General features: G+C 36.9%; 1 protein-coding gene and 1 non-coding gene across 2 annotated transcripts; one reads left to right on the top strand and one right to left on the bottom strand.

Annotated features, from left to right (window-relative positions):
* Nucleotides 1-2,432: 2,432 nt before the first annotated feature.
* Nucleotides 2,433-4,105, top strand: LOC112720501 (uncharacterized acetyltransferase At3g50280-like). The gene has a single exon (XM_025771468.3). It carries the CDS (start codon nucleotides 2,514-2,516, stop codon nucleotides 3,852-3,854), a length of 1,341 nt encoding a protein of 446 aa, XP_025627253.1. The 5' UTR covers nucleotides 2,433-2,513; the 3' UTR covers nucleotides 3,855-4,105.
* Nucleotides 4,106-25,632: 21,527 nt separating this feature from the next.
* Nucleotides 25,633-25,740, bottom strand: LOC112724534 (small nucleolar RNA R71). The gene has a single exon (XR_003163692.1). It is a non-coding gene; the product is annotated as a small nucleolar RNA R71 (small nucleolar RNA).
* Nucleotides 25,741-26,958: the final 1,218 nt, after the last annotated feature.

The following is a 26,958-nucleotide window of genomic DNA, read 5'->3' as shown; positions in this document are numbered from 1 at the left end:
TTTTGTTGTTGAATTCTAAAATTTAATTGATTTAAAAGGGTATTTTTAAACGTATCGGTACGTATAAATTTATCAACGTACCATAGCAAACACCATTTTCAAAAGAGTTTGATTCAATAAAAATCTTTTAGCTTGCTAATGATCTACAATAAATTTTTAAATAGAATGAACAAGGTTGATTACCAAATTAAAGGGATTAACAAATTTAATTTAGAAAATTGAATCTTTTGAATTTTCAACACTCTCAAATTTAAAACATGGGAAAATGAAACAAAAATTAAAGAAAAAAATAAATAATTTTTTGAATCTAACCTGAATGAACAGTGATACAAAATCCTTCCAAAAAATACGATTCATTCTAAACTTGGAGATTCAGTTGCGGGAGGTGGGCGGAGGCCATTTTCGACAGCCATGTTTGGTAGTGTAGTCGTTGAAGAAGGTTTCGGTGGAGGACAGCATCGTTGTTTGAAGCAGCCTCACCTGATAGCAATAGAGGGGGTTGTACCTGGCACCGGAGCGAAGTCATACGAAGAGCAGCATTGAAATCTATCCCGGCGAAGTTCGCGATCGGTTAGCGGGTAAGCCATGTTTAACCTTTGATGTTTACTCATCTAATTGGTGGAATTTTCACTGTGTAGTACGAACCGAATGAGCTAGTGGTTATAAGACTTAGTCATGTGCTTCAAATGGATTGTTTAGTATTTTGTATGATTTTAACCCAAGATTGATGTAATCGGTTATGGGAGAATAGGTGATTGAACACGTTAATTACTGCATATTTGTTAATAGGATATTTACAAGATGAACATAATAATAGATTTTTCTTTGACCTGTGACAGTTATAGCAATTAACAATATATTTATTATATTTTAATTTTAAATATTTAATACCCTAGAGTGCTAGTTGAATGAATATTGGATATGATCTAAATATTTATAGAATTAATGATTAGTAAATAAGAAATTCGTCAACTCTCGATAAAGAGTTTGAGTTCTATAATTATAATGAATGAGACGAATAAAATCTTGGTCAAGGGGATAGAATGAATGAAGAAATGAGTTTCTTAGTTATTCTAAGTTCATTATAATAATAGTAACAAATTAGAGTTTGACAAGTGAACCATACTCTAAGGGTTAACCAAAAGCTAAAAAGATGGAAGAAATTATACTTTATTCTTCTCGGATTCTTTGTAAAAATATATTACTTCATACTATCGGATCGTTAAGGAGTGTTGCTAGACACCAATTTTGATTAGTATATTTAGTATGACTAATTTTCTACCCGCTTAATATTGAACATATGGGTAGATGAGAATAAAAAAATTAGTTATTCTATTTTTAAATTTGAATTCTAAGTTTGGATGAGATCTTAACTGATTCTGTTTCAAATTGAATTGTGATATGATATGATTTATAAGATTTTAATTTGAAATAAGATAAGATTCAGATTTAAAATAAGATTTGATTTAAATTTAAATTAAGATTTAAATTTGAAATCAATAACAAATCTTATACTATATATGTATGATAAGAGTAGAGGATTAAAACTAATCAACACAAAAGTTTTATTTTTTTATCTCTACACACATAAACGTGTGTGAATTTAAATTTTGGAAAAAAAATTACAGTGTGCAAAGAATTAAAAAAGTTTTTTTTGATTAAAGAGTTAACAGCAAAAATTGATCTCAGTATAAATATGTATAGCGCTTTCATATTATCAAAAGAAAAAGTAATTTTTACCGATGTATTCAGATATTTAAATCTAATTTATATGTTATTTGGATAAAGTTTAATTACAAATAAATTTAAAATAAAAAAAATTCGCTGAACACATGGTTATCTTTTGCCTTTAATTACTAACAAAACCGATCAAAGTCTCATATTGTGCATGTAAGCGCGTGCGATGATTGGCCAAACACATGCAGCATCATTAGATATTTAGACTTAGATAGTATAATTCCAAGGAAATGGCTGCCACCGAATGTCTCAACCATATTTTTCCCGTGGCCAAGCATCCAATAAGTCCAAATGAATCAGACAAGAATATCAGAGCTGTGATTTGTTTGTATCAAGAAGTTAAAACTAGGATACATTCACATAAGTTTGCACACAATTAATTAGCTGAAAGCATTTTGTGTATCCATAGATGTAACATTTCATTCTTTGCTTTTAGATCTACAGAATCAAAGTGCAAACATTGTTCGTCGTATTTTGGTCACGTGAAAGGGCACAACATTCCATAAACGATGAGGCCCCCCTTCTAAGTTCTAATTCCGCACATGGACTTTGTGAGGCTCCCTCCCCTTCCCCAAAAATTATAACTACTTACATGATTATCAAAATTTATATAGAATAAAATATGTTTGATGAATTATTAAATTAAAAAAAATTAAAATAAAATTAATAGATAAATAATAGTAAAAAAAAAAATAAATTCTGATGTGCATAACATTTTTCTATAACTATATGCCATCACTTGGCACACTCAAAGAAGGCACACCCCTAGATACACCATGGGATCTACTCGCATCATCTCAAGTTGCCTAGTTCAAGAAGCACCAAACCAAAAGGGTTACTGTTCTCAGAAAATCCATCTAACTCCATGGGATCTCACTTTCCTCACCGTTGAATGCATTCAAAAAGGCCTTCTCTACTTCCACAATCACACCAACCAAGAAACCCAATCACCAATCCAAATCATCAATCACCTCAAATCCTCCTTCTCCACCACTCTCGCCTTCTTTCCACCTCTCACAGGCCGTTTCGTCATAACCAACCATAACCACCAAGACGAATACAAAGCCGCCACGTGTCACATCCTCTGTAACAACCAAGGAGCACTCTTCGTCCATGCTATAGCAGAGAACACAACCGTCAACGACATCCTTCAACCCAAGCACGTTCCCTCCGTTGTTCGCTCATTCTTCCCGCTTAACGGCGTTCAGAACCACGAAGGAACGTCGCAGCCGCTGCTCGCAGTGCAAGTCACGGAGTTAGTTGACGGCGTCTTCATCGGCTGCACGCTCAACCATGCCGTTGCAGACGGCAAGTCGTTTTGGCATTTCATCAATTCTTGGGCCGAAATCTCACGTGGCCACAACAAGCCGTCGAAACTTCCTTCACTTGAACGCGCGTTTCTAAACGGCGTTGAGCCTCCTATACGGTTCCCTTTCACAGAAGACTCAGAACTGGAAAAGCAAAAACCGCCACCACCAGAGAGGTTCTTCCACTTCACAAAGGAGAAGATATTGCAGCTCAAATTAAAAGTCAACGATGAAGCCGGAACCGACAAAATTTCTTCGCTGCAAACGGTTTTCGCTCATCTTTGGCACTCTGTGATCCGTTGCAGCAGCGGTTGTGACCCGCAACAAGAGCTCTCTTACCGGTTTCCGGTAGGTGCTAGGCCGAGGATGGTTCCGCCGCTGCCGGATGACTACTTTGGGAATGCAGCTATTGTCGGCGGCGTGACCATGACTGCTGAGAAGCTTCTAGAAGGTGGCACTGCGAAGTGTGCGTTTGAGATGAACAAGATGATAGCTTCGTACACTGATGAAATGTTGAGGAGCCATTATGCTTCTTGGGTGAGAGGCCCAACTTTGCTTAAGCTGCGAAATTTGGCTAACTTCAAGTCCTTGGCCACTGGCAGTTCCCCACGGTTTGATGTTTACGGTAACGACTTTGGGTGGGGGAAGCCTGTGGCGGTTCGAAGTGGCAGCGCAAACAAGCGTAACGGGAAGATTAGCGTGTTTGCTGGGGTGGAAGAAGGCAGCATTGACATTGAAGTGTGCCTTCCTTTTGAGATCTTGGAGGCTTTGGAGAATGATCCTGAGTTCATGGATGCCGTTTCCATCTAGTAATGGCTAATAAGGTAGTCATGGCAAATAAGGTTTGGACTTTGGAGAGCGAAAACCTTGGTTTAGTTTCTAATTCATGGATTTTGTTGGGGTTATGCATCCGAGTAGTGATTATCTATAATCTATAACAATATGGAAAAGTATCTATAATCTATAACAATACACAATGATAATATTAATTGTATTAGTTTTTAAATTTAAGTTTTAATATTGTCTTTTAACGAGAAAATAGTTATTATTAAAAAATTTTTTTTGTACAATCTTTAATTATTGTAAAATAAATTTTTATCCATTTTAAATAATGACCTCATTAAAAACTTTTTATTTAATGTAAATCATTGTTAAAAAAATTATTAAAGTAAAATTTATTATTAAAAAAATTCTTCCGTAAGTTTTAAATAAAAAAATTTTCTATCTATTTTTTTATAATAATTTCATTAAGATTTTTTTATTTAGATATTATTTTTAAAAGAATAAAAATAATAACTCAATAGAGGTAACTTTTCTAAAAATAAATTTATACAAAATAATTTTTTTTCAAATTATTATTATACTTTTTTAATGCATTCTAAGTATTTACATAAATAATGTCAATTGGCATTTAAATTTAAGTTCTAATATTATTTTTAATGAAAGAGGTTTATTATTAAAAAAATAATTTTGTACATCTATCAATTATGTTGGATAAAAAATTTTCACACATTTTTCACAGCAACTTCATTAAGAGGTTTTTATTGGATGTAAATTATTCATGCGAATTTTTTATTATCAATAAAATAATTTAATAGAGAAGATGTTTTTTAAATTTACACATAATAATTTTTGTACCGATATATCATGATTTATTTTATATATAATATTTTTCATTTACGTTTATTCATGGAGTACCTTACAAAAATTATATTTAAATAATTTTTTTTATGTTATAACTATTTTATATTTTAGGATTCAAAATTTTGTATTTCTATTTTTATTCAAGGTTTATTTTTATGTTTTATTTTAGTTTTATTAATAAAAAAGTATTAATATTAATTTTAATTTTAAATTTTTAGAATAAATAAAAAGATGAGACCTTCTTTATAAATTAAATGATTGAAAAACTACTTATTATTGAAGAAGTTAAATCTATTTCTTAATTATAAGAGTATATATAATTCATTCTTGAATGTAAATCAAAATAAACATAAATGTATTCAATTTTTTAAAATTAACATTAATTATTAAAATCATGATATAATGGATATACTCCTATAAAAAATGAAAATGACTATATAACTATTTTTTTGTTAGGAGAAAACATGATTGAATAACTATAAAGTCTAATTTAAACAACTATCAATAAATAAAATAAGTAATAAAAAATAGACATAAATATTAACTTTTTCGTTATTTGGTACAAAAATAAATATAATAAAATAAATCGTTGTTCTCGTACATAATGGGATAAAATTTAACATTATTCTTTTCTAGAGTCATCTATTTTTTTTAGTTTTTATCGTTATGTTTGTGCTTTATTTTAATTTTGTTAAATCAAAAAGTATTAATATCATTTAATTTTAATTTTTAATTTTTATCATAAATAAAAATATGTGACATTGTATGTATTAAATAATAAAAATTCTATAATGATATATAATAACAATACTAGCAGTTTTAATGTCCAAATTTAAGTTCTAATATTGTCCTTAACAAGAAAAGTTCATTATTAAAAAAAAAAATTTCTGTACAATGGTCAATTACTATAAATATAAAAACTTTTGTCCATTCATTATTGTCATTCAATAATCTCATTATTTCATTTTAACAAGTACAGTCCTCATCATCAACTGGCACTAGCTAGGGCTATACATAATTTGGTTAATCTAAAAATTAAACTTGTTTTTTGGTTAATCAAAAATTTAATCTTAGTTAATTAATTAAATTAGTTTTATATGACAAAAATTAATTTTTAACTGGTTATAAAAATATAAATCGATGTTAAAAAAGTAACCGACTTTTGAATAAAAAATTAGTTTTTGAAAAAATAAAACTGGTTTTTGACCAAAAAATCGGTTTTTTTAAAAAAAATTAAAAAAAATCTTTCTGTTTTCAAAATTGAATTTTTAATCTAAACAATTAAAATTAAAATGTTTTAAAATTTGGTTTTGGTTAACCAATTTTGAAAAATATAGATATGGTTTTAAAATTGTTTTGTTAAATTGGTTAACCAAAATATGGTTATAATTTTTTAACTAGTTAACCACATTTTGGTTTTTTAATATACACCCCTAACACCCACATGAAGGACCTCTTAGTTGTACAAACACAAGCAATGTAGACAAGTAAAGCACAAATAGATTCAAGTAAGGCTAACCAACCCGACATGTCCTATTAGCTAACCCTTGGACAGTCCCTGCGAAAGTACATCCCCGAACTCAAAATCATAATCATTCAATATATATATATCCATGAGAGAGCTCATCCGAAAAGGTATAAGTGTCCGATCACACTTACAAAGCAGGTTCAACAGAATCTCGGATCTCAACTTGGAGCAAGTGGAACCGACCCATTGCATCTATCCAAGGAAATCCAAAACTCAATAGTTTCACAAATCTCAAATTATTTTCAACTGGGAGCAAGTGGGGGCTAACCACTGCATCTACCCCAGGAGACTTAAACCAAACCGGAACAAGTTGATCAATGCCACTGCATCTACCTAGATAGGTGTATTAAAATCAGAATCAAACTCAGATAACAATCTCATAATCATTATCATTCTCATCATCATTCTCATTATCAATCTCATAATCGTCATCATTCTCACGTAATATCTTGTTTATTTCTCTCAATTTTACTAACTCAACTCATTTGGCTTTATTCCTAACTCTTCCATCATCAATTCTACTTACTCTAGACTCGTATCGAAGTTTATAAAGGTTTAAGAGACCAAAAGAATGGTTAAAAGATATAAAAGCACCATTTCTAGGGGTTGTGTGTACATATGCAAGTGGCTCGCGTACGCATGGGATAAAAATTGGGGTGTCGTGTACGCAAGTCTTGTTCGCGTACGCGAGTGGTGAAAACAGCAGCAATTTCTTGTGGCGCGTACCACGTCCGTGTATGTGAGTTTGCAATTTCAACACTTTCGCGTACGCATGCCTCCTTTCGTATATGCGAGACCGTTAGACAGAGTTTAGTGTCCGCGTCGTGTAGCACCTCTGTGTATGCGAATGTTGCAGAAGGACAAAAAGTTGTTAAGTATAAAAAATCAATTTTTGAATCTAATTTTTAAATTTTTATTCTTTTGTTAACTTTTTTTAGAGAAATTTAGACTAAAACTCGCTTATATAAATTGACAAAAGAAGAATATATATCAACTCTAATTAAAAGTTAATACAAATAAATAATGAAGTTAAAGGATAAAAAGTGCATAAGAACTTAGTTCCTATCATGTGATTTTCTTGTAACATTGTAAGAAAAGGAACAAGACAATAAAGATACAAAGTGTGACTATGTAAGCAAACCTTGCCGACATATAGGTTCTATATAAAGTATATCTTACAAACTAATTTAATTACATAACATCATTCATTTTACTTTCCTACATCAACCATAAGTTTTTACAAATCTTTATAGCCCATGAAATAACTTTAGCATACTATGTTAAGGAAGAAAACAAAGAACAAATGACTAAAACATTTAAATTTAAGCATGTAAGGAGAAAAAAAAAAGTTAGAAGAAAACTGCAGCATAAAATAGCAAGAAAAAAAATGTGCATACTAGAAAAATAGTAGAAAATGCCAAAAGAGATAGAAATGAGCACGAGTCGGATTGGTTTGAGTTTAAGGTGAAATTAGAACCGAATTAATTGAATTATAATTGGTTCAGTTTAATTTGAATTTGTGTTTTTTTTGTGTGTATACTCAAATCAAATCAAATTGATTAAAAACGAATTGGTTCGGTTCGGATAATTGGGTATTCGATGAAACAGAAATTCATAAAAAAAATAAAAAAATAAAATTTTTATTTTAAAAATCCTGTAAGTACAATAAACATGTAATATTAATAAAAATAATCCAAACATGTTAAACACTAAATACATTAAAAACTAAAAGCACATTAAAATTCAAATATATTAAACACTAAAGACATTTAAAATCTAAATATATTAAAACACACACACACACACACATATATATATATATGGTCGGGTCTACGGGTTGGTTCGGATTCTGCACCTCCAAAACCGTTATCCGAACCAATTATTAGAGAGAATTATTGGTTCGGTTCAGGTTGGACCCGATTACCCACCCGCGACCCGTGCTTATCCCTAAAAAGGGGGGCAAAAACTGGACAAGATATACATTTAGTCTCTTAGACTGCGTTTAAAAAGAGATTGAGACTGAAAAATGTACTAAAGTAAGATATGTCTCAATATTATATTTAGTTTAAGATAAATATAAAGATTGAGGAGGTAGGTTTAAAATTCGAAAAGTTAAATTAAAGTATTTTTGTGAAAAAAATTTATTAAAATTTCAGTCCCCATTTTTAAAATTTCATTATCATGTATTCTCATTTTTTGGAGGTACTGAAAAGATCAAAATTTTGTGTTTCGAGATTAAAATTTAAGTTTTAATCTCTGACCAGCGACCATCAAACACAATATTAAATTTCAATCCTCTGATCTCAATTCCAGTTCTAAAAACAAAGTTACTTTGGAGTGTATTTATCATTTAAATTTCATTTCTCTGTATTCAAATTTATTATTTTTATATCAATTCTATAATAATTCTTGTTTAAAAAACAAACCTTAACACTTTAAAATTCTGTACAAATTAAGGTTTATTTAAAATAAAAGTACAACATATTTATGAATTGTACTATTGTTGTTGAAGTGTTATGTTCAATCTTCCTTTAACATACTTTTTGGTTCTGATACCATAAGAGTAGTAGTTCTATTCCCAAAAGTTATACTTAAAATAATAAAATCTGTTGTGATAAGAATGGGATGTGAATGTCTCTTTACTATGGGTGGTTCATATTCTCAAGGGAGAAGTAAATTAAAGAAGCATTAAAGAAAGTTGAAAATGTAAAGATGTTATACGTATATAAATAGGAGGCTGAAGTCTCAAAAGACACACACAATTAATAACAAAAATCTTCTCTCTCTTTTATACTGTTAATACTCTTGAGTTAAGTCTTAAAGTAGTCCCTGAACTTACACTCGAGTCTCAAAATAATTCCTGAAATTAATAATTACTCAAATTCATCCCTGAATTTGTACTCCGGGACTCATAGTAGTCCCTGAAACATTTTCCATTCATCGAAACCTTAAAACGACGTCGTTTTGAATAAAAAAAAACAAAAAAGAAAAGAAAAAAACGTAACGTAGAACCCCCAATTTCAAAAAAAAAAAGAAAAAAAAAAGAAACATAGCGTAGAACCCCGTAGAACCCCCCACCCCCTCCCAATTCCCAATCTGTTTCCTTCCCCATCCCCATCCCTATCCCCTTTCCTTCTCCCAACCTTCCCCTTTTCCCTTCTCCATCGCAATCTGTCCCCTTTCCCTCCTCTAACCTTTCCCCTTCCCCTTCTGCTTCCCCAACTTGAGATCATTCCCCTTCTCCTTCTCTTTTCTAATCTGATGCCCTCCCCCTCCCCAACCATACTTTCACACTCACAAGAACTCTCATCAACTATTGCTGCCGCTGCCTCTTGCTAGCCTCCATTTCGCTGCTGTCGTTGCTCGCCAGCCTCCATTTCTGCTTGGTCTCCCTCTTCTCTCCTCTGTCACGGTTTTCTCTCTCATCCATGGTGATTTTTTTCTTTAATTTTTTAGTTATTTAATTATTATTTTTTAATATTCAGGGTGATTATTGCTGCTGATCCTGTTTTAATATAACAATAATGATTAATTTTAGTTATTTTCTAGAGTTAAATCTCAGAGTGGCCCCTGAACTTGCATTCGAGCCTCAAAGTCGTCCCTAAACTTGCATTGACCCCAATATTGTCCCCGAATTTAACAAAGATGACTCACGGTCGTCCCTGAAGTATTTTTCGGAGAATATTCCCAAACGGCGTGATGACGTGTATGGAGAGGCGCCATGTTGGAAAGGTAACGGCTATCTGATGTGGCTGTTATCATTTTTTACCTCAATTTAGTCCCTGAATTATTTTATAACCCTAATCCCCAATTTATTATTAGACACCACTCTATTTCTTCTTCTCTACTCTCCTTTGTCTTCCCTACCATTGTCTTCTTCTCTGCAACTTTAACATAGTGTACAAATTCGACGAATTCGGACTGCTTGAGCTCCTTATAATACCACATCGCATCTACATAATTATCAACTCTACCCCATCCCTCAATCATAGAACGAAAAGTGGTTTCATCAGGGTCCAATCCAACATTCTTCAGTTTCGCAAACAACTTCTGAGCAGTGTCCATATTGGATGCTTTTCCATACCCAGTTATCATAATGTTATATGCAACAATATTAGGACTGAACCCTGCCTCTTGCATTGACACCAAAACCTTCTCAACATCCCTCAATTTTCCTTGTTGGCTATAAGCATTCAGGATCACCAACCAATCATTAGGGACAATTTTGTCTTCTCTCATCAAGCTAATTATGTCTTCTGCCTTTTCATACAATCTAAAACGGGTGTATATTGTAATCATACTTGAATATGCCGGTTCAAACAATATCTCTAACTGCCTCATCTGATAAAACATGAACTCGGCCTCCTCAATGTTCCATCCTTTCCTGTAAAGCCCCATCAACATGCTGAATGACGCATCATTCGGCGCCACACCAGAATCCAACATGAGTCGGAACCACTTCGTCCTCAATTCCACTAAACCCCACCTACGACAAGCGTATATGAGAGTGTTGAAAGCCTGCAAGCTCAGTTCGGACTCGAATTTTGTAAACTCCGTTAAATTAGTAAATAATTAGTCAATAAATTAGTTTTTAATAAAAAAGATTAGAAATGTGAATATGATATTAAATTAGGATAGAGCTCATCGAAACGATAATTTTGACACTAATTTTGAAGAAATCAGTCCAAGATTGGACCGAACGGGTCGAACTGGTTGAACCGGGTCCAAACTGGACCCGTGGGCCCAACCGGACCAACCCATTAAATGAGCTTAAAGCTCATTTCTTTCTTCCAAGGTAGCAGAAGCAGAAATGCAATAGGGAAAAGGAGAGGAGAAGCGTACCGAAACCCTTACGGTAATTCAACTTGCCGTAACTCTTCCGTCCGAGCTCCGATTGCTGCACCGTTTGCGGCCGCGCGTCCACCGCGTCGAGCTCTACATTTCTACCGGAACAATTTCATTGGTAACTTGTTTAATCACTCTCAGCTTTCTCTTCCCCCAAATTTTCGAAAATTGAGTAGGAATATTGAATCTCTTTGATTTCTGATGTTTTAGGATCCAATTAGCTTGAGAAAAACGTTCACTCTTACTTATGTGAAGTTTTGGTAAGGTGAGGATATAATAATTCTATCTAAATATTCTTAATTTGAGGTTTGGGTATTAAATTGGGTATATGTGTGTGTTGAATGTGTATTAGGGTGTGAATAAATAATTAGAGCTTGAAATTGTGAATACCAGAACTTGGAGGAAGCTATTTAGTTGAGGTTTTGGGGCTGTGTTGGTTAGTGTTAAATTGCCTTGATCATTACGTGGGAATCGGCCAAGGTATGGTTTAGGTTTCTTGCATTTAATATATAATGTTCTGTGAAAACTTAGGCTAGATGATCGTAGGATAGGTTGGAATGCATGTATATATATTGTTAGTATCTTGTGAGAAAAACATGTTTGGCTTGGTGTTGGCTGATTAATTGATGGTTTGGAGAAATATTGATTTGAGGTATATTTGTTATGGTGGTTGTTGTGATGATAAGGAAAGCTAAATCGTGTTATAAGCCTAGGTTTTGTCAACTATGGTTCTTGGTTGGTTTTGGTTGATGGATTTGAATACTGTAAGTGTATTATTGTTAATTTGAGGTAGGTTGTTGTGTTGATTGTTAAAATAATGAGAAAGGGTATATTGTATTAAAGAATGTATGGTTTAGAGGTGAAATGAATGAAATTATTGAATGAAAATGAGGTTTAGAATTGTTTGCAAAACTTTGGTTTTGGACTGAATTTCGGCGGGCTATAACTTGGTTTCCGGAACCGCAAATTGATTTCAACTTGTTTTAAATGAAAATCGGGTTTGTGAAGTTTATGCCGTTCGAAGAACGGAAGAAAAACAATTTAAAACGATTGAGTTATGCCCGTCAGGAATTTTGGGTGAGAAATATGTAATGTTGCAGGGGAGATTTCCATGATTGTGCAGCTCCCTGGTTGATCCTTTGTTTTGACAAAAATACGTCCACGCGTACACATGGTCCACGCGTACGCGTGGCATGTAATTTTGACGATGCGTACGCGACTGGTCCCATGCGCACGCGTAACGGGTTAACAAGCATGTCCACGCGTACGCATGACCCACGCGCACACGTGATATGAAGTTTTCACCTACACGTACGCATGACAAAGGACGCGTGCGCGAGTTGCACCTTCACACTCCCACGCGTACGCATGAGCCACGCGTACGCATGGCTCCTATTTTAGCAAACATGATTTCCAACGTTTAAAACTGTATTTCAAACCTCTAAACCTTTATTTTCATTCTTTTAGTCATTAATAATAGTATTAAACCTGATATACAGATGAAATTAAGAAATGGGGTTAACTGAGAGGTGAAGTAAAGCTAAAAAGTGATGAAATGACTATGAAATGTTACGGATGATCATGTATGATTCTTTACTTTATAATCAAATGAATGATCATGTATGATACTTGGCTTGAATGCTTAAATGATCTAAGATACGAGATTCCCTGGGCTTGCCACCACGTGTACCAGGTTGAAAACTCGATACTCTATTGATCCTACGACGTAAGGGTGACCGGACACTTATAAATTTTCAGGAATGTTAACCCCCATTAAGCAATATTGATTATTTGAGAAAAAGCTATGCATAGTGTTCTGAAGGTTACCTGAAATTGAAGGTCGATCTCGAATGAGATCTGCTGTGGTGGCCGGAGCTGTCGCGTCCGACTTGTTGGATTTGATGGTGCTGCTGATCCTTCGTCACCGGAGGGTGGTGGTACCTGAAAGAGACTCCGATGCTTAAGTTAGCATGGACTTTAAGCAGGTTTTCAGTAGAATCAGAGTATGAATTATACCTAGGTGCTCCAGTATATTTATAGTAGTGTGGAGTGACCTTTCTAGATAAGATAAGTTAGTTATCTTATCTTATCTTTAAGTGAGGTCATCTTATCTCTTAGGGGAACCGCCCTTATCTTTTCAGGTTTTAGCTGCCTTTAGATTGGGCTGTGTCCCTCCATTTGGGCCTGTTTGGGGCTTTAATGTCGATTTGGCCGAACTCTTTTAAGGAAGAGGTCGGGGATCCTGACCTGAAGAGATCGGTTGCTTTGTCTTCGATCTTCCTAGGTCGGATAGCTCGACCCAGGGTATGAACAGTGATCCTGTTTGAGCTCGATCTTTACTTTTTTTTAGGGTCGTGTCTTCAGACTTCGACTCTTTTTGGGAGAAGTCGAGCTCGAGCATTTTAGCCTTTTCGTCAATCTTTCGTATAACTCCTGTTGGTCTCCTTTGAATACGGAGCGTTTTTTTCTTTTTCTTTGTTTAATTACTACACGCGTTGTGCTTCCTTGGGAACGTGTGAGGTTTTAAATGCTCATTAACTCCCCCTTTTGCGGTTTCCCTTCCTTCCCTCTTTTCCTTTCACTTTGAATTTTGCAGTCTCATCTTTCAGTTTCTTTCTTCCTTTCTTTTCGCTCCTGTTTTGTGGCTTCAGTTTGTTTTTCTTGACTCTTTGTGTTCTATCGTTTCACTTTAGAGTGCTTTATCCCCTCTGTCTGCCTCGACTCAAGGGTGTTTGATCATTGCTCCCTTTCTTCCTTGATTTCCTTTTCTCCTTATAGGTTGGTATCTCTTCCTCTATACTTTTGTTTCGATAGTTTGTTTTGGTACTGCATGCCCCTGATTTATTGCTTGCTGCAACATATTGTCTTCGCACTTTCACGTCTTTGAGCCTTCAATTTTCCTAGCTTTGAAGCGGCCGTTTGGTGTGGACTGCACCGTTCTTCTCTTTGAGCCGTCATTATCTTCTCCTCTGCAGGTTAGTATTTTTTTCTTTCTTTTTTCTTTTTTGACGACTTATGCATGCTTTTGTAAGGTTTTGACATTGTCCTTGAAAAACCTTGATTCCTCTGTAAAAAGGTTGCGTCTTTTTGTATCTTGATCCACTATTTTATGATTTTCCTTGTCGCTCATCTTTTGGGAGGAATGTGTGTCTTCTGATGCTTTTTTCTTTCCTAGGGTTATATTAGGGCCATTCTTGCATTTCTGCGCATCTTCGTTTCTGGGTTTACTACTTTGTTTGAATCATTTTGGTGAAGAAAAGTTGTAGTCTTGACGGTCCTTGGTGAAAATTTCTTGCTACTTTGTGATGTTACTAGAGGAGGATTGTTTGTGAGATGGTTAGTGCATAAATCGTTGGTTTCCTTCTTTTCTGTTTCCTGCCTTGCTACTGCCTCCAAAGGGTGCCCCTGGGTTTTAGTGTGAATCCTGGGGTTTCCCTTTTACTGCCTTATCTGACTCTTGATGCTCATATGTTATTGCTCGAGTTGTTTGGTAGTAACCCAATTTTCCTTTTCTTACTGCAGGAATAGTTGTCCCATCTTTTCTCGCAAAAATATTGTCGAGATGTCTACCAAGGTCTCGGAGGGCATGTCTGACTGGCTGGATTCTATTGTTTTGATGTGTGTTACGGTGGCTGACCCTGAATACTGCGTGCGGCTTATAAGGCACCATAGAATTTGTAGCGATAGGGATCAAGAGAAAAATTATGAGCTAGTGTCACCTGACCCTGAGGAGAGGGTTAGCTTTCCCTCTTTGATTCCAGAAGAGCGTCCCTTTTTCTACGCTTACAACTATTTCTTTAGTCAGTTGAATATTACCATTCCCTTCACCCCCTTTGAGACCGAGTTGTTGTGGTCTTGTAATGTAGCTCCGTCTGAATTCTTGGGGTTTTATTAAAATTTTCCAATTGCTGTATCAAGAACTTGATGTCTGACCTACCCAAATTCTTTTTTTTTACCTTTTTCATTTTGACGAAGCCTGGGGCAGCGAAGAAGAAAGCCTCCTGGATTTCTTTCCAAGCTGCTCAAGGAAAGAAAGTTTTTTCTATGTATGACGAATCCTTTAGGGATTTTAAGAACTATTATTTTAAGGTCCGAGCTACTGAGGGTGTTCATCCTTTTTTCTTGGATGAGAACAATGAGCCCGCCTTTTCCTTATGCTGGAAAAAGAACGTAGTAGTATGCAGGTATTCCTGGGAAAGTCTGGATGAGGTCGAGCAGGCCTTTGTGAATGTGTTGGAGGAAAACTGGGGAGAACCCCCTCATCTTGATACAAAGAAATTTCTTTCAGATCCTTCCCTTCTTCGAACTGAATTGGGTAGTGGTCGACTTCTTGTTAATAGTTTTGCTTTGTGGTTGAATGTTTATCTTAATCTAATTGTAACTTGTTTTCTTGGTTTCTTTTTTGTAGAGATGGTGAAATCTACAGATTCTATGAAGAATTTTCGTAAGGCGAAGAAGGCGACAGCTGCTTCCAATATCTCGGCCAAGGCTGCGAAGGGAGTGTCTTCCCAGGTTCCTCCAAAGAAACCACCGTTGAGTACTTCTGGGCCGAGGAAGGTTATTCCGATTCCTCAAGTCCAAGTTGTTCCCTCTGACCCAGTTAGACCTTCTTCTAGTGCTTCTTCCTCTCCGGCTACTGGTCCTCCTCCTAAAAAACAAAAAACTGTTGAACCTTATGATTTGGATGCCCCTGACTTTGATGCCATGGGGTTTGTTGATAATCAAATTGCTCCTTATGACCGACTTCCCATAGACGACGTGTCCATTCTTCATCATTTGAATTTTATTACCAATAACAGCATTCGGATGGCTCATATGGGTGCGGCTTTGTTTCGAACTGTCCAAGATTACCCAGTTCATGCCACCAAGGAGTTCTTGGAGGATGTAAAATAAGAGTTTGATAGAATCAAAGGGTTGAAGGATGAACTTGACGCTAAGGTGATTAAGCTGGAGTTGGATTTGGAGATGGAGAAGTCTCGGGCTGTCAGGGCTGAGGCAGCTGCGAATTTGGCAAAGGAGATGGCAAAAAAGCATAAGGAGAGTTATACTCGCACTTATGCCGAAGTGTTGGAGCTGAGGGGGAGGCTTGAAACTGCCCACGTGGACTACGCCGATCTTCAGGGCCATTTGGTGGATACAGTTACAGGCGCTTATGAAAACTTGAAGGCGCAGGTCTGAGTTCTTGCTCCTGAACTCGACCTGACCCTTTTTAGCTTAGACAATGTGGTGGAAGATGGGAAAATAGTGCCTGCCCCAGATGATGAAGATGATGGGCCTCCTCCTGCACCCCCAGCCAAAGCCTCTACAGCCACGACTTCTTCAAATCCTTCTGCTGAGGTCGACCGTTCCCAACCTAATCCGGATTGTGAGATACTCAATCGTGAGGATGGGACCGTGGATGCTGTCCTTGTGAATATCATTCCTCCTCCTTCTGCTACTGACGCTGCTACTGGGGAATCCTTGCACCCCTTATGATTTATGTGTTTCTATCTCCATAGCCCGACTTGTGGACTTTTGAACTCTAATTTTTGTAACTTTGATTATAACTTGGTTCTTTTGACTGTTAGTTGCTTTTATGCAACTTAGTAGATAAACAAAAAATGCTTTTTGAACTCTTAAGGCCCTCTATCAGCTCGCCTTCTGAGTTTTCTTAGTGATTGCTGGTGCTTCTTTTGATATGCTGATTGTTCTTTTGCAAACTTTGTAACTTTTGTAGATCTTTTTAGAGTGTTGGTACTCTGCTTGTCCGACCTCTTTTTTTTATTAGATCTTTTTATTTGCCTGTTGGGCGAGATGACCCTTGGGGCTAACTTGTTCGACAACCCTTTAGTGTTCTGGCAGAACCTTTTCAGTTAGCTTTTGAACAATTTTGTGGTTTTTTGGACAGGGCTGCATGCTTTGGATGATCGACTTTGTTGGTTTGAGAAACCACTTTCATTGGTCGACTTCTCTTGTTGAACCCTCTTAAGTTATTTTTTAGTAATCAATTTTTACTCAGACCTTGCCAGGCCTTTTTCTATGGTTTTACTTTTTATAACTTTTTTGCGTTGGTGGGTTTGATGTCGAATCCTCTTAAGTTATTTTTTAGTAATCCATTTTTACTCAGACCTCGCCAGGTCTCTTTCTATGGATTACTTTTTATAACTTTTGTCGCTTTGCTTGGTCCGACTTCTCTTTTGTCGAATCTTCTTAAGTTATTTTTAGTAATCCATTTTTAGTAAGACCTCGTCAGGCCACTTTTTATAGATTGCTTTTTATAACTTTTGTTGATTGCCTTGATCTGACTTCTTCTTGTCGAATCTTCTTAAGTTATTTTAGTAATCCATTTTTAGTAAGACCTCGTCAGGCCACTTTTTATGGATTGCTTTTTATAACTTTTTTTGATTGCCTTGATCTGACTTCTTCTTATCGAATCTTCTTAAGTTCTTTTTAGTAATCCATTTTTAGTAAGACCTCGTCAGGCCACTGTTTATGGATTACTTTTTATAAATTCCTGCATTAATCTGTTTTTGTTATTTTCACCTTGCCGACTTCCTTGTAATCGGGCGATAAGTTTGGTTCTCATCTTGCCGATTTTGTCGTGATCGGGTGATGAATTTGGTTTTCATCTTGCCGACCTTGTCGTGTTCGGATGGTGAATTCTTGCACTCAGATTAATACATCCTGGTAAATAACCTTTTTATGGAATCTGAAAAGCTTTATTCAAGTAGAAATATAAAATAGACAAGAGTATATACATATAAGTGCTTACCCTTCTAAGTCGGGTAATTTTGTAGATCTCGGCTTGGCGCCTCATTAAAAATCTTTTTCAGGAAAAAAAGTGCACCTTGACCTAAGATCTTTATCATTTTATAACTATAATACCTTCTTAGGTTACAGGCATGCCATGACCGTGGTAGTTCTCGCCCTTCAAGATTGGACACCTTGTAGTAACCTTTTCCCAGTACCTCTACAACTCGGTAAGGTCCTTTCCAATTTGCTGTTAGCTTCCCCTCTCCTGATCGACCTGCTTCGATGTCGTTTCGGATTAGGATGAGATCATTGTTGGCAAAGCTTCGCTGGATTACCTTCTAATTATATCTTGAAGTCATTCGACGCTTTAGCGCTTCCTCTCTAATCCGAGCTCTTTCTCGGACCTCGGGTAGTAGGTCAAGATCTTCCCTTTGGTTTTGGAAGTTGACTTCTTCATTGTAGAGGATTGTTCTGGGGGATCCTTCCTCTATCTCCACTGGGATCATTGCCTCCATTTTGTAAGCAAGTCGAAAGGGTGATTCTCCTGTGGTGGAGTGCGGAGTTGTCCGATATGCCCATAGGACTTGTGGGAGCTCTTCTGCCCAAGCTCCCTTTGCGTCCTGTAGTATCTGTTTTAACCCGGCTAGTATGACTTTGTTGGCGGCTTCTGCCTGTCCGTTAGCTTGTGGGTGTTCTACAGATGTGAATTGGTGCTTTATTTTCAGGTCGGCTACCAAGTTCCTAAAGCCCGTATCAGTAAATTGCGTACCATTATCTGTGGTAATGGAGTAAGGGACTCCAAACCTCGTAATGATGTTCCTGTATAGAAATTTCCGACTTTTTTGAGCAGTGGCATTGGCTAGGGGCTCTGCTTCAATCCATTTTGTGAAATAGTCCACCCCTACAATGAGGAATTTTACTTGTCCCGGTCCTTGGGGAAAGGGTCCGAGGAGGTCTAGCCCCCATTTTGCAAACGGCCAGGGTGATGTTTACACTGATGAGTTCTTCTGGTGGGGGATGTGGAAGTTAGCATGCTTTTGACATGGTGGACATGTCTTGACGAACTCTGTCGCTTCCTTTTGCAAGGTTGGCCAGAAGAATCCAGCTCGGAGTAACTTTTTGAAAAGAGCTCGTGCCCCCAAGTGGTTACCACATATGCCACTGTGTACTTCTTCCAGGACTTCTTTTGTATTAGAGGATGGTACGCATTTCAGAAGGAGTGTTGAGAACCCTCTCCTGTATAAGATGTCGCCCATCATGGTGTAGTATTGTGCTTCTTGTCTTAGACGTTTTGCCTCTTTCTTGTCTATAGGGAGTGTTTCCGTTTTGAGGTATTTGATTATGGGGATCATCCATCCCTGATCCTGACCTGATATGGTTAGGACCTTTTCTTCCTCTAAGATTGATGGGCTTTGTAATGTTTCCTGGATGAGACTTCTATTATCGCCCCCTGGTTTGGTGTTGGCTAGTTTTGAGAGTGCATCTGCTCGAGCATTCTGTTCCCGAGGTATATGTTGGATTTCGTATTCCCCGAGTTGTCCGAGGTGTTCTCTTGTCTTGTCTAGATATTTCTTCATGGTGGGGTCTTTAGCTTGGTACTTCCCTTCTATTTGTGAGGTAACTATTTGAGAATCACTGAAGATGGTGAGTTTTTGAACTCCTACCTTTTTAGCCAGCCTCAAACCAGTCAGTAATGCTTCGTATTCGACCTAATTATTTGATGCAGGGAATTTGAACTTTAGTGAGAGTTCGATTTGAGTTCCCTGATCGTTTTCTATTATCACACCTATCCCACTCTCGGTTTTGTTTGAGGATCTATCCACATAAAGATTCCATGTTATGGGAGTTTCTGGGGTATCAGTGTACTTGACAATGAAGTCGGCCAGATATTGTGATTTGATTGCTGTCCTAGCTTCATATTTCAAAACAAATTCGGACAACTCGACTGCCTACTGCAGTATTCTTTCGGCTAAGTCTGTCTTCTGTAAAATGCTTTTTATGGGTTGGTTAGTCCGAACTTTGATAGTGTGTGCTTGAAAGTATGGGCGAAGTCGTCGGGAAGCGAGTATGAGGGCGTAGGCGAACTTCTCTATCTTTTGATAGTTTAACTCGGCCCCTTGTAGGGCTTTGCTGATGAAGTTAATGGGTTGTTGTCCGCTTTCGTCCTCTTTAACTAGTGCTGAGACTATTGCCCGATTTTCTACTGCCAAGTACAGTACAAGTGCTTCTCCCTCCCGTGGCTGGGTAAGAATGGGCGGTTGCCCCAAGAAATTTTTGAAATCTTGGAAGGCTTTTTCGCATTCTTCCGTCCATTCAAATTTCTTTCCCTTCCTTAATGTGGCGTAAAAAGGGAGGGATCTTATGGCCGAACCGGCTAAGAACTTGGATAGAGCCGCCAGTCTTCTATTGAGCTGTTGTACTTCTTTAACACAGTTCGAACTTTTCATGTCGAGTATAGCCTGGCATTTGTCTGGGTTCACCTCAATTCCTCTCTATGTGAGCATAAAATCTGGGAATTTGCCAGCTTCTACTGCGAAGGTACATTTTGTAGGGTTAAGCGGCATACCATGCTTTCTGATGGTGTCGAACACTTTTGCGAGGTCGGTTAACAAGGATTTCTCACTTTGTGTTTTTACCAGCATATCGTTGACGTAGACCTCCATCAGTTTCCCGATGTGTTCTGCGAAGACTTTATTCATTAATCTTTGGTAGGTAGCTCCTGCGTTCTTGAGTCCGAACGGCATGACGATGTAGCAATAATTTGCTTTGGGAGTTAGGAACGAGGTCTTTTCCTGGTCGGGTGGAAACATCGGGATTTGGTTGTATCCTGAATAAGCATCCATAAAGGAGAGGTACTTGTACCCCGAAGATGCATCCACGAGAGCGTCTATACTTGGTAGTGGGTAGGGATCTTTTGGGCAAGCTTTATTGAGGTCGGTGTAGTCAGTGCACATTCGCCACTTTTCATTTGACTTTTTTACCAAGACAATGTTGGCTAGCTATAGTGGGTATTTGACTTCTCTTATGAATCCCGCCTCCAGTAAGGCTTGCACCTGTTCTTCCACAGCTTGGGACTTTTCTGGCCCGAGCTTCCTACGCTTCTGCTACACTGGCCGAGATACTGGGTATACCGCCAGTTTATGGCACATTAGTTTGGGATCTATGCCGGACATGTCTGCGGTCTTCCATGCAAAGAGATCAACGTTCTCCTTTAGGAACTGTATCAGAGACTCCTTTAGGTCTCTTTTCAAGGTTCCCCCAATATTTGTTGTTTTGTCTTGATCATCACCAATTTGGACCTCTTCCGTTTTGCCTTCAGGTTGTGGGCGGAATTCCTCGCGAGCTCGAATTCCCCCAAGTTCAATGGTGTTGACTTCCTTTCCTTTGGGGTTCAAACTTTCATTGTAACAGCGTCGCGCAATTTTTTGGTCTCCTTTTATTGTTTCGATCCCTTCTGAAGTTGGAAACTTCATACACAGATGTGGAGTTGAAACTACTGCAGTGAGCTGGTTTAATGTTGTCCGGCCTATTAGGGCATTGTAGGCTGAGCTCACGTTGACTACTATGTAATCTATGTTGAGTGTCCTTGACCGGGTTCCTTTTCCGAAGGTTGTATGTATCGAGATATATCCAAGTGGTTAGATTGGGGTATCTCCTAGCCCGAATAAGCTGTTCGGATATGCTCTGAGCTCTTTTTCTTGTAGGCCGAGTGATGAGCGGATAATTTATACGCTTTTTGGCATTATTTTTAGTATGTTTTTAGTAGGATCTAGTTACTTTTAGGGATGTTTTCATTAGTTTTTATGTTAAATTCACATTTCTGGACTTTACTATGAGTTTGTGTGTTTTTCTGTGATTTCAGGTATTTTCTGGCTGAAATTGAGGGACTTGAGCAGAAATCAGATTCAGAGGTTGAAAAAGGACTGCTGATGCTGTTGGATTCTGACCTCCCTGCACTCAAAGTGGATTTTATAGAGCTACAGAACTCGAAATGGCGCGCTTCCAATTGTGTTGGAAAGTAGACATCCAGGGCTTTCCAGCGATGTATAATAGTCCATACTTTGGCCAAGAATAGATGACATAAACTGGCGTTCAACGCCAGCTTTCTACCCAAATCTGGCGTCCAGCGCCAAAAAAGGAGCCAAAACCAGAGCTGAACGCTCAAACTGGCACAAATACTGGCGTTCAACTCCAAGAAGGACCTCTACACGTGCAACACTCAAGCTCAACCCAAACACACACCAAGTGGGCCCCGGAAGTGGATTTATGCATCAATTACTTACTTCTGTAAACCCTAGTAGCTAGTTTATTATAAATAGGACCTTTTACTAGTATTTTTGAGATCTTTGATCAGTTGTATGCTATCTTAGATCACGTTTGAGGGCTGGCCATCTCGGCCATGCCTGGACCTTTCACTTATGTAATTTTAACGGTAGAGTTTCTACACTCCATAGATTAAGGTGTGGAGCTTTGCTGTTCCTCAAAGATTAATGCAAAGTACTACTGTTTTCTACTCAATTCATCTTATTTCGCTTCTAAGATATCCATTCGCACCCAAGAACGTGATGAAGGTGATGATTATGTGTGACGCTCATCACCATTCTCCCCTATGAACACGTGCCTGACAAACACTTCCGTTCTACATGAAATAAGCTAGAATGAATATCTCTTAGATCTCCTAACCAGAATCTTCGTGGCGTAAGCTAGAATGATGGCGGCATTCAAGAGAATCCGGAAAGTCTAAACCTTGTCTGTGGTATTCCGAGTAGGATTCAATGATTGAATGACTGTGACGAGCTTCAAACTCGCGATTGTTGGGCGTTAGTGACAGACGCAAAAGGAGGGTGAATCCTATTCCAGCATGATCGAGAACCGACAGATGATTAGCCGTGCTGTGACAGAGCATGTGAGCATATTTTTCACTGAGAGGAGGGGATGTAGCCACTGACAACGGTGATGCCCTTGCATAAAGCCAGTCATGGAAAGGAGTAAGACTGATTGGATGAAGATAGCAGGAAAGCAGAGGTTCAGAGGAACGAAAGCATCTCCATTCGCTTATCTGAAATTCTCACCAATGAATTACATAAGTATTTCTATCCCTATTTTATTAATTAATTTCGAAAACCTCATTACTATTTTATATCTGCCTAACTGAGATTTGCAAGGTGACCATAGCTTGCTTTATACCAACAATCTCCGTGGGATTCGACCCTTACTCACGTAAGGTATTACTTGGACGACCCAGTGCACTTGCTGGTTAGTTGTATCGAAGTTGTGAACCATGGTATTGGCTCCATGTTCTTGGCGCCATTGCCAGGGAAAGAAAGAGCCATGAATTTTACATAATCAAAGTGTAATCACGATTGCGCGTACCAAGTTGCTCACGTTGCCAGGGATTGTTTGAGCCTGGACATCACAATTTCGTGCACCAAGTTTTTGGTGCCGTTGCCGGGGATTGTTTGAGTTTGGACAACTGACGGTTCATCTTGTTGCTCAGATTAGGTAATTTTCTTTTTATTTTATTTTCAAAAATATTTCTAAAATTTTCTCATCTGTTTTCGAAAAAAAATAAAAATGTTTTCAAAAATAAATTATTCTCTGGCTTCAAAATTTTTAAGAATGAATTCTAGTGTTTCATGAAGCATGTTGAAGCCTGGCTGGCTGTAAAGCCATGTCTAATTCCTTTGGAAATGAGTATGTCAGGCGTGTCATGTCTGAATTACATGCTGAAGCTTGGCTGGCCATTGGCCATGTCTAGTGTTTTGGACCGGAGCTTTCATTGAAAGCTTGGCTGGCTAGTGAGCCATGTCTAATTCCTGGACTGAAGCTTTAGACTAACACTGCAAGATTCCTGGAATTCATATTAAAAATTTTGGAATCCTTATTTTCCTTTTTCAATTAATTTTCGAAAAATCCAAAAAAAAATTAGAAAATCATAAAAATCAAAAATATTTTTCTGTTTCTTGTTTGAGTCTTGAGTCATGTTATAAGTTTGGTGTCACTTGCATATGCATCTTGCATTTTTCGAAAATATCATGCATTCATAGTGTTCTTCATGATCTTCAAGTTGTTCTTGGTAAGTCTTCTTGTTTGATCTTGATGATTTTTTGTTTTGTGTCTTTTCATGTTTATCATATGCATTCTTGAATTCTTAGTGTCTAAGCATTAAAGAATTCTAAGTTTGGTGTCTTGCATGTTTTCTTTGCATTAAAAATTTTTCAAAAATATGTTCTTGATGTTCATCATGACATTCAAAGTGTTCTTGGTGTTCATCTTGACATTCATATCATTCATGCATGCATTCATTGTTTTGATTCAAAATTTTCATGCATTGAGTCTTTTTGTTGTTTTTCTCTCTCATCATAAAAATTCAAAAATAAAAAAAAATATCTTTCCCTTTTTCTCTCATCAAATTCGAAAATTTGAGTTAACTTTTTCAAAAATTTTTAAAATCAAGTTGTTTCTTATGAGTCAAATCAAATTTTCAGTTTGAAAATCTTATCTTTTTCAAAATCTTTTTCAAAAATCAAATCTTTTTCAAAATTCTTAGTTATTTTCGAAAATTCCAAAAATATTTTTCAAAAATCTTTTTCTTATTTTTATATCAAATTTTCGAAAATAACATAATCAATTAATGTTTTGATTCAAAAATTTGAAGTTTGTTACTTGCTTGTTAAGAAAGATTCAAACTTTAAGTTCTAGAATCATATCTTATGATTTCTTATGAATCAAATCATTAATTGAGATTTTAAAAATCAAATCTTTTTCAAAACTAATTTCTAAAATATCTTCTTATCTTACCTTTTTCAAAAAGTTGGTTTCAAAATATCTTTTCTAACCTCCTAACTTCTTATCTTTTCAAAATTTGTTTCAACCAACTAACTAACTTTTTGTTTGTTTCTTAACTTTTTCAAAACTACCTAACTAACTCTCTCTCTCTAATTTTCGAAAATATCTTCCCTCTTTTTCAAAAATTTCTTTTTAATTAACTAATTATTCTTATTTTTATTTTTTATTTTAAAAAAAATTTCAAAAAATACTAACATTTTTCAAAAACCATTTTCAAAAATCACTAACTCTTTTTCAAAAATTGTTTTCGAAAATTCACTTCCCCCTCTCATCTTCTTCTATTTGTTTATTGATATACTAACATCTTTCCTTCAACTCACCAAAAATCCGAACCCCCTCTCTCTCTGAGTTCAGATTTTCTTTTCTTCTTTTCTTCTACTCACATAAGGGAACCTTTGTGCTTGGGCAAAAAGGATCCCTATTATTATTATTTTTCTGTGCCTTCTTCTTTGTCATATGAGCAGGAGCAAGGACAAGGACGTTCTTGTTGAAGCAGATCCAGAACCTGAAAGGACTCTGAAGATAAAATTAAGAGAAGCTAAAATACAACAATCCAGAGACAACCTTACAGAAATTTTCGAACAGGAAGAGGAGATGGCAGCCGAAAATAATAATAATGTAAGGAAGATGCTTGGTGACTTTACTGCACCTAATTCCAATTTACATGGAAGAAGCATCTCCATTCCTGCCATTGGAGCAAACAACTTTGAGCTAAAACCTCAATTAGTTTCTCTGATGCAGCAGAACTGCAAGTTTCATGGACTTCCATCTGAAGATCCTTTTCAGTTCTTAACTGAATTCTTGCAAATATGTGATACTGTTAAGACTAATGGAGTAGATCCTGAAGTCTACAGGCTCATGCTTTTCCCTTTTGCTGTAAGAGACAGAGCTAGATTATGGTTGGATTCTCAACCCAAAGACAGCCTGAACTCTTGGGATAAGCTGGTCACGGCTTTCTTAGCCAAGTACTTTCCTCCTCAAAAGCTGAGCAAGCTTAGAGCTGATGTTCAAACCTTCAGACAGAAAGAAGGTGAATCCCTCTATGAAGCTTGGGAAAGATACAAACAGTTGACCAAAAAGTGTCCTTCTGACATGCTTTCAGAATGGACCATCCTGGATATATTCTATGATGGTTTATCTGAGCTATCAAAAATGTCACTGGACACTTCTGCAGGTGGATCCATTCACCTAAAGAAAACGCCTACAGAAGCTCAAGAACTCATTGACATGGTTGCTAATAACCAGTTCATGTACACTTCTGAAAGGAATCCTGTGAGTAATGGGACGCCTATGAAGAAGGGAGTTCTTGAAGTTGATACTCTGAATGCCATATTGGCTCAGAATAAAATATTGACTCAGCAAGTCAATATGATCTCTCAGAGTCTGCATGGAATGCAAGCTGCATCCAACAGTACTCAAGAGGCTTCTTATGAAGAAGAAGCTTATGATCCTGAGAACCCTGCAATAGCAGAGGTGAATTACTTAGGTGAACCTTATGGAAACACCTATAACTCATCATGGAGAAATCATCCAAATTTCTCATGGAAGGATCAAAAGCCTCAACAAGGCTTTAATAATGGTGGAAGAAACAGGTTTAACAATAATAAACCTTTTCCATCATCCACTCAGCAACAGACAGAGAACTCTGAACAAAATGCTTCTAATTTAGCAAATCTAGTCTCTGATCTATCCAAGGCTACTGTGAGCTTCATGAATGAAACAAGGTCTTCCATTAGAAATTTGGAAGCACAAGTGGGCCAGTTGAGTAAAAGGATCACTGAAATCCCTCCCAGTACTCTCCCAAGCAATACAGAAGAGAATCCAAAAGGAGAGTGCAAGGCCATTGACATAAGCAAAATGGCCGAACCCAATGAGGGAGAGGAGGACATGAATCCCAAGGAGGAAGACCTCCTGGGACGTCCAGTGACCAATAAGGAGCTTCCCTCTGAGGAACCAAAGGAATCTGAGACTCATCTAGAGACCATAGAGATTCCATTGAACCTCCTTATGCCCTTCATGAGCTCTGATGAGTATTCCTCTTCTGAAGAGAATGAGGATGTTACTGAAGAGCAAACTGCCAAGTTTTTTTGGTGCAATCATGAAGCTGAATGCCAAATTATTTGGCATTGATACTTGGGAAGTTGAACCTCCCTTGTTCATCAATGAACTAAGTGATCTGGATCAACTGACATTACCTCAGAAGAGACAGGATCCTGGAAAGTTCATAATACCTTGTACCATAAGCACCATGATCTTTAAGGCACTATGTGACCTTGGTTCAGGAATAAACCTCATGCCCCTCTCTGTAATAGAGAA

This window comes from Arachis hypogaea, chromosome 11 (genome assembly GCF_003086295.3).
Source record: "Arachis hypogaea cultivar Tifrunner chromosome 11, arahy.Tifrunner.gnm2.J5K5, whole genome shotgun sequence".
Taxonomy (NCBI): domain Eukaryota; kingdom Viridiplantae; phylum Streptophyta; class Magnoliopsida; order Fabales; family Fabaceae; genus Arachis; species Arachis hypogaea.
The sequence above is the reverse complement of the archived record's forward strand: the minus strand, read 5'-3'. Positions and strand labels throughout refer to the sequence as shown.

What these genes read in the sequence shown, in the direction of transcription:
- LOC112720501 (XM_025771468.3), top strand. Translation starts at nt 2,514, where the DNA reads ATGGGATCTACTCGCATCATCTCAAGTTGCCTAGTTCAAGAAGCACCA.